Below are 13547 nucleotides of genomic sequence, written 5' to 3' on the forward strand. Positions count from 1 at the left end.
CAACGCGCCCTCTCATTTTTAACCCTGGCCTCCACTGCCCCCTGTCAACACTAAACTAGTAATGAATTGCAGCCGACTACAGGAATGTGTGTACAGACCGAGAATCCACACCCACAGACTTCCACACTTCCATCCAATTCAGTCCGAGTTTAACGTTTCATCTTTCTTGGTTTTTGCAAGCAAAATTACAAACCGAGCACATTTTCAGTTATGTAAAGATACTGGCATACGAGGACATTTAGGAGGACACACTCTACGGTGTGGCCATTTTAAGTTAATTACACCAAATGACAATATGGATAGGCCCTGCAGCAGAATGGGGTCGCTGTTCAACGCCCGGAGCTGCTAGGATATGCTCCAGTCCTCTACAAAGCAAATTTCGGCACGTTACGTTATCTTCCACATCTTCGATTCACCTGATGTTTTCTTGCAAACAAATGCTTCCATGGTGACAACAAATTACATGCAAATACGAAACACACCAGGCAGCACATCTGCTAAACACCCCAAAGGAAAAGTGTCTGAGCCTGCTCTGCTGCTTGGGCCAAACACATTGAAGAGGACTTTACAACACCCCACCACACTCCACCCCAGCCCTGGCACAAACCTATTAACTGGGCACCCAGAGGATTACAAAACACAAATCACAACTCTGGAAAAAGCCGTCCAGCTATCTAGTTTTTAACGTGGCCAGACTTAAACTCGACAACGGACTCTAGAGCGGATATTCTGGCACTTTCCCAGCTCCCACCATAGCACAGGTGTGGCATTTTGAAGACCCAAGTGTGTTTTAGGACTCTCCTGAAGAACACAGCTTTGTGAGGAAATGTAAATGTGTGTTACCAAAGTGGAGGTCGGACCGAGCAGGGCTCAACAGGCAGCTTGGGGAGGGTCTCATGGAGAGGCTGTACTCTCGCTGTGGCTTAGGACCACCTTCAGAAAGGGGAAAAAGTGACAAGCCCAGTTCACAACTGGCATCAGCCTCTCATTCACACAGCACTCCCCAGTCCTGGAAACTGGGAAACTCTGCGCCTTAAAATTACTGACCAAGGTTACATCAGGCCGCATCATATGAAACGGGGAAATGAACATTTATGGCCGAAGCAGACAAATATCCAGTCAGGACATTTGTTTTTGTGCCACTGCACAGTTCCGCTTCGGACTGACACTTTTCAATTGGAAAACTGTAAATTGATGGAAAGACCTTCTTGTTATTAAAGTCAAGTCTACTCAAAGAAAACATAGGAGGCCCGACACGCAAACAAAAACGAGACTAACCCTACAGTTCGGGGACCAAGAACGGGAAAGGAGAAGCAAAGAGATGGTTCTACCAGGGGTGGGCTGCATCGCTCCTGGAGGGCCGCCGTGGCTGCAGGTTTTTGTTCCAACCCAGCTTTTTTAATGAGATGCTGATGAAGCTCTTATTACTCAAGTGACGTTTTGATGCTTCATTTTAGTGGTCTCACCTGTTAAGGTTCCCCACCCTTAATTGCTCATTTCAGCCTTAAACCGCTGCATTCACGGTTATTAGCAATACGATACAAATGGCAAATGAACCAACCTGATTTGTTTCCATTGTGTGGATTCATCATGCTCTATTGGGTTTAATAAAACACTTAAGAGAAAAGTGTAACAGACTGAAAATTATTCATTTTAGGCTTTAAATCATTTAGATAATATCCTTGGAAAGGAAAAGATCTACCATATAAGAACCTAACACTGTAGACTAACAAGCTATAAAATGAAATACGGTCTGAGACTGGCAAGGATTGGTTACAAATTAAGCAATTGGGTTGGAATGAAAACCTGCGGCCAGATTAGGACTGGCACTGCCCACCCCTGTTCTAACTCGTCCACGGTGTTCAGTTACAGATGTATTCTTATCCTTATTCAGCAAATGTCGGAATGCAAGAGTGACGAGCAAGTTAACAGCAAGTTTCTTGTAAAACAGAAGAAATCCACAACACACACTTTTCAATGACTGGCTGAGGCTTACGATGAAGAGTATGTCACTTGTGTGTGCGTCTTTGAATGACAAGTCGGTGATTGAAGGAACCCATTTATTATTTTTTCGGTAGATGATGCGAAAGGAAAAGTGGCATTGATCCTTACCAGCCTTTCAGAAAACGATTTGCTCGCATCGCTGGCCGCATCTTGTGCGGCTGTGGGTCAACGTAGAAGGGAACCATTTTGAAGTTGATCGTAGTTCATTTTCTTAATTTGTTAAATAGAGTTACAGGCACAGTCTCGATTTTATCGAGTCGGACCTCGTAATTGAAACACTGACTTCGTTACAGGCACAGTCTCGATTTTATCGAGTCGGACCTCGTAATTGAAACACTGACTTCGTTACAGGCACAGTCTCGAATTTATCGTGTCGGACCTCGTAATTGAAACACTGACTTCGTTACAGGGACAGTCTCAATTTGATCGTGTCGGACCTCGTAATTAAAACACCGACTTACTTACAGGCACAGTCTCGATTTTATCGTGTCGGACCTCGTAATTGAAACACCGAGTTGAAAACAGACAGAAGGATAAATCAATATATCCAGTAAGTGACCAGAGTGGTGAGCTTTAACTCGTGCAGATCCACATCGTTTAATGATAACGACACTTTATCGACAGACAAATCCTAAACGTTTTTCTTGCATCACAGCAGCTCCACCCAAACAACTCAAAATAACAACAAAAAGTGCACACATTTAACATGACACCATCACAAGCCACAAGATTTGAACTGATGTGCCATGTGGAGCTTAAGGACCGATTGACGCACCCCTCAGTCTAACCCTACTCAATCGTTGAATTCTAGATCTTCGATTTGATGGTACCAAGTCAAATTCATGGTTCAAGACATGGTTGGGATCACAGACAACGTGGTTTGCCAGCCTTAATATGTTACTATGATGGGGCAATTCATTAAGTTTCTCTAGGGGCTGCCTGATGATCTTTGAACAGATCTTTACCTGGTGGAACGGTTTTGATTTTAAGGAAACGGACAAACACTTGGACCATACAGTGTTATAAAACTGTAAAACACACCTCTAATCACAGAAGTAAAAAAATAAAGCACTTGGTCTACTTTCCCCCAAAAGACCAAAGGCGACAGAGGAAATAAATCCTCTGCTTTGTCTTTCAGCAAATCCAATTTGATGTGATCTTCCCTACCATTGTATGTTAATGGAACTCACCTGCTTACATTTCACGTGGCAGATTACAGCGGGCACTTTGTAAGAGTCTGATGGTGAACCCAATACAATCTCTTAGGTCTTCTTTGTGCAAATCTTAAACAGCAGCATCATCACTCCACTCGACCATGTTGGTTCAGCCCATGCCTGCCCAAGTTGCTTGACAAAGATATTAATGCCGCACCACCAACACTTCATGATGTGCTGATTAAGCTTCAATAGTGGTTCTTTCTGTCCCAATTTACCTTAGTAGCCTCCTGTGCATTAGACCCGAGTGCTACTCAGGCTGTGAAAGTTGTGCTAAAAGCATTAGTCTCAAGTCTCACTTGGGCAGTTGTACAGATGCGTCTTGTGTTAAGGTTAGAACCAAGAATCATTCGGCTGTAAAAGTGCTGGCAGTGCTGCCATTCTTTGGAGAAATTATCTCGAGTGTAGATTTTCACTAATTATGAAATATCTTCACTTTACCAATAATGAAGACTTTGATGAGAATACCCATCCAGACCCCAAAATGAAGAAAATTTGGGAGATATACCAGGCGATTGTAGTAAAATTTCAGAGTGTTTACATTCTGGACTGCGATGTCAGCATCGACTAAAGTCTCATGGCTTATAAGGGCAGACTGTCATGGATACAGCACATCGCGTCAGAAAGAGCAAGATTTGACATAAAGCTTTACAAGATTTGTGAATCTAAAATGGGATACATTTGGAATTCGGTTCTGTACACAGGGAATGTTTAATCAGAAATACAATCAGTACGGTGCTGAAATGGAAAGACAAGAAAGGCAGTTTGTCTTCTTAGCACTGTACATAATGCGGCTACAGTCACTGTACAGGCAAAAAGCAACAAGCAGGTTACGAAGTTGTATACTGTGGTCGACTACAATAGCATGATGGGCAGCATAAATTATGCAGATCAAAAATTGACTTTAAATCCCGTTATGTGGAGAGAACAAAAGAAATACTACAAAACGTTATTTCGTCTTCTGGTGAAACAGTGCATTTGGAATGAATTTGTGTCATACAAACAAAAAGCTGGTGTGGAGGATGCCAGGGCGACGACCCGGCCGGGATGCCTTGAAGGACCGGAAGTGGGCGCGCCATCTGGGATCATGTGGGGGCCGCCTTCCTGGTTGCTTTTGGGGGCCACGGGTTCAGGGCATGGAAGCCCCACCCTGTAGGGGCCCATGGTCACCGCCAGGAGGCACCCCAATGCCTTGGGGACCTGTTACCTCAGCACTTCCGCCACACCCGGAAGTGCTGGGGGGAAGATATAAGAGGACACCCGGAGAGCTGCCGGGAGAACAGCCGGCACTTCCGCCACGCTAGGGCGCGGCCAAGAGGGGAATGCCGGGAACCACCTGGACCTCATCCGGGAGGACATAAAAGGGGCCGTCTCCCTTCACTCAGGGCTAGAGTCGGGTGGAAGAGGACAAGGCAAGAGAGGAGAGTGGAGGCAGCCCGAAGAAAGGCATTAGAGTGGCCAGGACTGAGTGTTGGGGTGTTTTGTGCACGGATCTGGGTCTGAGTGACCATCCATTTAATTGTAAATATTGTACATAATAAACGTGTGGTGGTGAGTAACAACACGTCCGCCTGTCTGTGTCCGGGTCAGCTCCACACTGGCAAAACTGAATCTCATTCAAACTTTACATGCCATCTTGTAGAACAAATCACTGCTGCACATCCATCGTCCACCCAGCACATCACGGATCAATCCAAAGCGTCTTATTACAGTAGACAGTTTATTGATTACATAACTCCAACAGAAAAATCAAACTCACACCTGTGCAGTGTGCTGTTCAAAAACAGATAAATCTGAAAAGAAACGCGTGATTATTGTCCTCACTGTGAGGCTGGATTGCGTCTTTTACGGTGCTTTAAGATTTACCACACAAAGTACTCATTTTGAGGTTATATACTGTTTAGATATAATTAGTAATATTATTATTACTGTTACTGTTCATTTCATACTACTTTTATTCATAATTACTATTATCTCTCTATTATAAAAAAAAAATCTTGGGAGGGAGAGTAGAGAGATAAGACTTCTCAGAAGACACTTTGACGTCCCGCAAGATAAGGGTAGTGAGACAACATTTAAAACAAGTCCACGGACATCTAACCTAGTAGTTGTTGGAATGCTTTTGGCAGACACGCATCATGTGCTCCCAGCTGTTAAAACAACAACAAGCGACAAGCAGATCACGCAGCTCACCAGCAGCAACAAGCCAGCAGGTGATCCGACCGCTTCTCCTTGGCATAGACAGCCTAACTTCACAACGTGAGCAGTGTTATACGTCCTGCGAGAAAGAGATTTAACCACACCTGGGGCCAGAAATAAAGGACAGGTATTGTTTTTACAAAAGTTTTTAAAGTAAAAGTGAAAATAATGCATATGAAACAATACCCATGAAAATAACAACCTCTTTAAATTGTATATCTGGTAAACCAAACCTGGGGGTGGGCAAGTGAAGCCCCCTAGTTTGTATAATTATTATACTTTTGAGATTTAATAAAAATGTCATTTTTCAAAATGCGCAGCACTTTTCCCATTTTTTTTTTTTTTTGGGGATAAAATCCAACGCTAAGGAGGTTGAAGTACAATCCTTGTTCCTCCTCCTTTGTCCATTTTACGTTGTTCTCGTAAAGGCATTGCAGCTTCTCGCTGTGCGTCACCCACTGCTCTTTCCATGGCCGTTGTAAACAAAACAGCACAACCTCTAAAGATGGCGGCTATGGCCCACAATGCAATGCGGCATTGACTTTTCATTCCTTCCCTATCCAATGAGAGGTGCCTCTGGAAACAAAATCCCATAACCAGCACAGGACAATAACGGAAACAGCATCACATCATAGCCTAAACACATGAAGCGTTTTTTTATTATCAATAGAGTGACATACTGAATGTGCCATTTTCTGGAAATATTTTTGATGGGGAAAAAAATCTGGGGCCTTCCTTGATGCTTTCTTTCAACTGCTGGCTGGAATTTGAAACCTCATCTAAAAGTCGTAGTCTTTGTGAATAAATGGAGTAACTTTGCGTTTGTTTAAAAGTTTGTTAAGCTTTTTCCGGTCTGCAGCCAATGTGAGAGAAGTGAAATGTCCTGCCGTCCAACTGACCATTCACACTGCCATATACTCCATAGCTCCGGTATTAATACTGCAGGCGGATTTCATTCTGTGACATTTACCCATAATCCTACTACCACATTAAAAAACAAAACTGCATATTGCTGTAAATGTGGCTAACAGGAAGAGGATAACTTAACTAACCCCCACATTAATGACCAAGGGTCCTAGTAGTGACGAGTCGAAGTCTCTTATAATCAGCCATCACCAACACTGCTTGCATTCTCTGCCGGTCCCGAGCTTCCCTTCTCCCATGACGACACTTTACTGATCAAACCTCTTAAGCAAGCCTGCAGAAAAAGCTCAAGAAATAAGAAAACTGCAGGAGTGACAGCCTTTAATTCTACGTCTCCAAACTCCAGAACAAGCCAGATGCCACCTGGGCTGGACGGGCATCCCGGCCAGAAGAGGGGATGATTCCTTACCCAGATGGGAGACTCCTAGTAAGTACGCAGGCAGGCATCCCGGCCGGGGAGGAGAAGGGGATCACAGACAACGTGGTTTGCCAGCCTTAATGTGTTACTATGATGGGGCAATTCATTAAGTTTCTCTAGGGGTTGCCTGATGATCTTTGAACAGATCTTCCACTGAAAATGGAAAATGTCGCTGGGGGCTTTTTACTCCCCCCAACATTCTCGATAACAGTGGGTACCCAGTGAGAAGCCAGCAGGGCATCCCAGGAGACGTAGTCCGGCGGCAGAGCAGCCCTGCTGAGGTCACTGGGTGCCACAAGAGGGCGCTGCAGGGAGACATGCTCGCTGCTCTGACGGACTTTCACAGGACCCAGAAGTGCTTCCATCGGGTAGATGCCCAGGCACCGGAAGTACACCCGGGTCCGCACTCTCTTACCCAGGCGTGTCGGAGCTGGAATGACGTAAGGTAACACTTGACTGGAGGAGGGCAGTGCGGTGGTAAGAACAAGAGAGGGATTGAGGGGAGAAAAACCTGTACATTGTGCGCTTGTGTTACTGTGTGGAGTTGAATTGAATAAACCTTCCATTATTTGAACCCAGGACTCTTGGTCTGATCGTGTTTAGGGGTTTGGAGGTTTGCTGACTCCCGGGTTTCCAGCACACACTATAAAGGAGTTCCTGCCTTAAAATCAAGCCTGAATATTCTTTATTTTACAGTTTTTACATAAACTATTCATATTCTTTTTTTCAGTAATGTTAACAATTCACTCAATAAGTCTAAGCACACATACCAGTACTGCGCTTTTTTAAGATGACAACAAGAACCAGTATGGCCCAATGAGGTGTACCTGTAAGGCTGCTGGTTCAAGTGCCACCACTGACTCACGCTGTGACCTTTAACCTCCCAATGCTCCAAGGGTAGAGGTAAGTAAACAGGTGAAGATGGAGGGGCCACTTGGCACACCCCTGACTAACTGATGGCTGCCACCGAGAAGTTAAACATCTTTTAAATAAGGGCATTAGGCCAAAACCCGTCTGCAAAGGGTTTCCCGTTTTACCTGTAAGGCTAAGGTTAAGCGAGCTGCTCAGGATCAAGTAAAGTCCTTCTCAATGAGTGGATGGCAGGAACAGAACCAGCACTGGCAGCACGCGCTTTAAAGCTCAAGGCTTTGGCCACCAGACCAGGCGGCTCACCGTATGCGACTTGTAGGGGAGTCAGACGAGGTGGTATCATCTGCTGGATACGGGTAGCCATTTTAAGGCTTTTACTACAGTAATTTTAGCATTTTGCCTCTCTGTACAGTTTGCCCAGAGAGTGGCATATTGTCCTCATGCCAGTATGCAGGTCGAGTGAGCAGTTATGAGTTCTAAAACAAGAACTATCAAGCCCTGGCAGTGTCGCCGACAGCGTCAAGCGAGGCACCTTATAAACCTGTCATACGTCCTCATCATGCTAGATCTCGACACATTCAACCACCAGATCCTCCTTGCCTAGGCATCGGGGGGTCTGTCCTACGGTGGTTAGAATCCTACTCATTGGGCAGATGCTACCATGTATCGCAGCGAGGAGAAATGTCAGGGGGCAGGCACAGGGGAGCGCCAAGGATGGATGTCGGGCCCCCTCCTCCTCTTCTTCCTCCTCCTCCTCCTCCTCAATAGAACCAATCATCTAGTCACAAGCAGTTCCTCCAGAGGTCAACATGGCATCAGTTATGAATCTCTGCACGCCTCAGTGATATTGCAACCTGGATGATGAAACGTCATCTCCAGCTCAACCAGGCAAAGGCGGACCAACTTGTCACCCCATCTACTGTGCACCCCACGTCAGTTCGGCGTTGGCTCATCGGCACTAACACACGCCAACTCTGGACGCAGTCTTGGGGTGCTGATTGATGGATGACCCACCGTCCTTCGCCGATCATGTTGCAGTGGTCTTTCGGTGCTGTGGACTTGCACCTCGGACCGAGTTCTGACAGTAACAACTCCAGGTTATACCTTCCTCTGTAACACGTAAAATATAGTTTATACAGAAATATTGAAGTCCCTTTTTTTTTGTCTTCTTTGTTCTATTCACAATTGAAACTGGGGGTGGGGGAGGGGGGGTTTGAGGGTCCCCCCTTAAAAGTTTTAGGCAAGATAATAAACTTAAAAATACCAAAGAGCAGTGGGGGTAGGGTGGCGTAATGAGTGGGATAAGCCCCAATGCGGGGGGAAACGACCCACAGAATGTGAAATCCTACTCTATATAACAATCAAACCAAAGGCCTCTTTTCAGATCAGTGCATATGAAGTCCAAATCCTTGGGTCACCCCCTATAAACACGGGCACCCCAAGGATGTTCTGTGCTCCTTCTCGGCTACAAAGGCCTGCTGATCTCAATCCGTGAGGGGCTCCTAGCTGGAAATTCTGACTACCATAAGGTGTTTAAAAAAACGTTTGAAGACTCTTGTTCTTTGAATTTCTGTCTAACGGATTTGATTTGTTACGGTTTTGGAACCTACAAAAAAGTAACGATCTTATATTTTCTTCTGAGCTCTTCATTAGATGGGTCAATTTTGTCACCGTGCCCTGTAGGGATTATTCCCAAGCAGTCCCCAAAACTAACGTGTACTTGATTAAGTTGATCCTATTTGTAAGCCGATCTGGATAAAAAAAACGGCTATTTAAGCAAATGCTATATGGATACGCCACCCGTTAACGTTTTCTTTTTTAAAAAAAAACACAGTTCCGCTTTCTTCCCTATTGTCTGCTCTTCTGCCCGGCGTCTCGGTCTCTGAAGGTCGCAGAGTCTTCTTTGTTTTGCTGGTGACGTCAGCGAGCACGTGCTCAGAGGCGCAGGTGTGAGGCGCAGGTGGGCAGACGCATGCGCGTCCTTCCCGTGCACCTTTTTTTTTCCCCCCAACTTGCTAATGGCGTCACGCCTCGCAGGTAAGCTCCCGTGCTCCTAGCCGGGTGTTTCTGGTTTCGTCAGCTGTTGGTCGTTTGGTTACTTAAATGGGTAATTTCCGCGCATAAAGGGCCTCCGTTAAAGGCTGAAAGAATTGGGCTTGTTTGAAAGTAGCAAGACTTACAATGACAGTACGCACACGGGTGACAATGATAAAAATGAACACCGGAGCGTGCCAGGTACACATTCAAAAATTTGAATACATAGTGTATATAAATACACACACACACTTTTTTTTTTTTTTTAAACGGAAAACATCCTCCGAAACTTAAGGCTGGCAACTTCACAAAGAACAGCCCGGAACATTTGTGTGTCATTAGCATGGGGGCTTAGAGTACTGGCGTAGAACTCGAATTCACTTTTTAAAGAGCAAAAAAGCTGTCGTTCGTGCTCTTCCTGTCCTGGAGCCCAACAAAAGTCGTGAAACAAGAGAACGACGAGCACGCCCCCGGCAGGCCTCCCCCCATCTCCCTGTGCCAAAAAAAGAACGAATCCGTTCCCAGCAGTTCGTTCTTCTTAAATTTCGGTCTTAACGGTTTGACTCTCTCCTACCTCGTCTGTCTCCTGGACCATTTGGTTCAGTTTCTCGTCGTCCTCCAGCAGCTCATTTAACTGCATGATAGACAAAGCGTTTATTTTAGTCCCGTTCACCGACATCTCTTGTTGTATTCTTGATAATCCAACTGGCTGCTCCTCACAACTCCGCTCTCGAATTGACTGCTCCGAAACCGGAAGCACCACCGCGTTCTTTTGCCACTTCCACGAATCAGCGCCCATCGCGCCGTGACGTCACATAGTGGCCTAAGAAGAATGACTGCATTCTTGGTGAACTGATGTCATGGGCATGTGCGGAGCGGCGTATTGCAGTTGCGGGCACATCGGTAATAACAGATGGGGCATTTTCGAACATGATTAATTTATTTGTTGCAGGACAAGAATTTGGAATGGCCGATCCAATTACAGCGATTCTTCCGGTAGTGTACTGTTTAAAGGCAATCTCTCTCTTACCCAAGCTGAAGTTTGGAAGTGTCGAGTTTATAAATCGTTCAAAAACAGTCGTAGACGGACCAGCATTCGCTAAATCGGGGTAGCGGACATTGTCCAGCGGTGAAAAAAAAACAACATATTATGAAAAGCAACCTAGTATTCATTAACATGTAGGATACGGGCGCAGTTACATTACTGGACTGTTTGTTCACAAAGAGATGTACAAAAACCATATACTTTATTACAAGAAATGTATTGCCCAAACTAAATCTAACTATTATACTCTCATTATTTCTTCCAATGAAGGAAACACCAAGTCATTGTTTTCACTACTTAACAATACCACAACCCCCCGGATTCTTTACCTTCTCATCTTTACTCAACTGAATTTTGCAACTCCCTTATGTCCTTTTTTTAATGAAAAAATGCAGAAGATTCACCAGTCTCTCTGCTCGGATTCCTCCAGTATTTCATTTGAACTTCACCCACCTACTCACCCATTTTCTTCTTTTCAGCTTCCTACTTTCTCAGAAATCTCAGATCTTGTCTGTAAGTCTAAGCCATCCACCTGTCAACTGGACCCCCTCCCTACAGTTCTAGTCCAAGCCTGCCTCCCCTCTCTGGCCCCTCTTATTTCTGCTATAATCCACTCTTCTCTCACTACTGGTTCTGTTCCTTCCTCTTTTAAAACTGCTGCAATAACCCCAATACTGAAAAAAACCTGGTGCCGATCTGACTAATTTCAGTAATGTTTGTCCTATTTCTAATCTACACTCCATTTCCAAAATTCTTGAAAAAATGATGGCTATTCAACTTTTCTTATTTATCTCAAAATAAATCTGTATGAACCGTTCCAGTCTGGTTTTCGTCCCCTCCACAGTACAGAAACGGCACTTATAAAAATGACTAACGACCTCTTTATGGCAGCTGATTCTGGTTTCATTCCTATTCTCATCCTCCTTGATCTGAGTGCGGCCTTCCACACTAATTGTCACACGACTCATCTCAATAGATTATCTTCAATTGGCATTACCCACACTCCATTAGACTGGTTCAGATCCTTCCTCTCAGGCCGCACTCACTTTGTTCAGCTTAAAACTTTCACATCCCAAACCACCGCTGTTACTTCAGGTGGGCTCTGTCCTGGGGTCCCTCCTTTTCATTATTTACCTTCTTCCCCTTGGAAATATCTTTCGTAAATATAAAATTAGCTTCCACTGCTATGCTGATGACTCCCAGCTCTATCTCACTAGCAAACCTACTGTTTCCTTTCCACCCTCCTCACTTACTGACTGACTGCATAGCAGAAATCAAATCCTGATTTTCTTCAAAATTTCTTGAATTAAATAACAAGTGACAAAACTGAGGTTTGTCCTCATTGGTACAAAATCAACATTGTCCAAAACTGATCACTTTTCCTTTGTTATTGATAATTCCTCTGTCTCCCCTTCCCCACAGGTGTCATCCTTGACAGTACTTTATCTTTTCAGTCCCACATCTCCCGGCCTGTGTAACATTAATCGTATTCGCCACCCCGTCCCTCACTCCCCACACCACTGCTATCCTTGTTAACAGCCTTGTCACTTCTCATCTCAATTATTGTAATTCCCTTTTCTTTGATATTTCTCGCAAATCTCTTTATAAGCTTCAACTGGTCCAGAATTCAGCTGCCCACCCATTACTAGAACCCCCTCTATTCACCATATCACTCGCGTCTTGCAGCGGCTTCACTGGCTTCCAGTTCAGTTCCACATTCAATTCAAAATTCTCCTCCTCCATGTTGCCATTCCCTCAGATCCTCTTCCTCCATCCACCTGACTGTCCCCTTCGCCCATCTTACCACCATTCAGTTGCTCTGCTCCCCAGCTCTGGAACTCACTACCATCTGAGCTTAGACATATTGAATCATTTTCACTTTTCAAATCTAAACTTAAAACTCATTTATTTAAGACGGCTTTTTCTCTTGATTACAATTGCTCTGTCTGATTTTAACTTTTGTATTTTACTTTTCTTTATAATCTGTGTTTTTTTCTGTTCAGTGTCCTTGAGTGTTTAGAAAGGCGCCTACAAATAAATAAAATGTATTATTATTACTTCTAATAAACGTGTAAATTTAACGCGATTAGGCTTTGCTAATACAGTACGTTTGGGCCACTTTGATCGAAAATAAACGATTCTGTACATTTAAAAGCGATTACTCCATGATTCCTGTTTACCGAATGTATTATTCTATAGCGCTGCCAAATATTTGTTTAAAGGGGTGGAAGACTGACTTTTAAGTTTGTGGCGAACCTAAACAGAAATGCCCGAATTTACACAATGCTAAGCAAACGTGCGGGGTACTGCAGCCGTCAAATAAACGGACAGTGCCCTCTCCTGGGCAATCGCCACAATGCAGGTTTTTGTAAAGTAATGAAGTGCACACACTGAACAAGCTGCGTTAATTCTTTTTAGTAACCACTTCAGCACACTTGTGCACCTGTCATAGCTGATCACTTTGGAGCAGCCGATTGACGTAACGTGTGTGCCTTCTGCGACACGAGTGCTCTGAGAAAAGGGCACAGAAAGAGCATCCAACCTTCATATAAATATTGGCTAGGCTGAGAATCAATCACTTTAACTATTTTGCACTGCCATTGCATATTGAAATTCTTAAGATACTTTACTTTTTATGCTATTATTGCTTTGATTAACAGTATTGACATTTGCATTAACTGATCAGTCTTTTTACCTTTGTTATGGAAGCCACCATTAACAGTGCTAACAGCAAAATAAGAAGCAGGCTTTGTAGGATAAATTAATGTTTGTTGTGTTCATATATATTTAATAGTAATCCAAATGAAAGTTTAATGAGGTAAACAGCTTCCTCATTTGA

The 13547-nt window shown here is 44.2% G+C and overlaps 1 protein-coding gene across 1 annotated transcript in view; it reads right to left on the minus strand.

The window, feature by feature from the left end:
• vps37ba (VPS37B subunit of ESCRT-I a) overlaps window positions 1-10419 on the minus strand; it is a 50530-nt gene extending 40111 nt beyond the window's left edge. Inside the window, exon 1 of the mRNA XM_039771958.1 lies at window positions 10238-10419. Within this exon, the coding sequence (XP_039627892.1) occupies window positions 10238-10342 (105 nt within the window). The 5' untranslated portion in view covers window positions 10343-10419. The remainder of the gene's footprint in view (window positions 1-10237) is intronic.
• Window positions 10420-13547: the final 3128 nt, after the last annotated feature.

Source organism: Polypterus senegalus, chromosome 12 (genome assembly GCF_016835505.1).
Source record: "Polypterus senegalus isolate Bchr_013 chromosome 12, ASM1683550v1, whole genome shotgun sequence".
NCBI lineage: Eukaryota > Metazoa > Chordata > Cladistia > Polypteriformes > Polypteridae > Polypterus > Polypterus senegalus.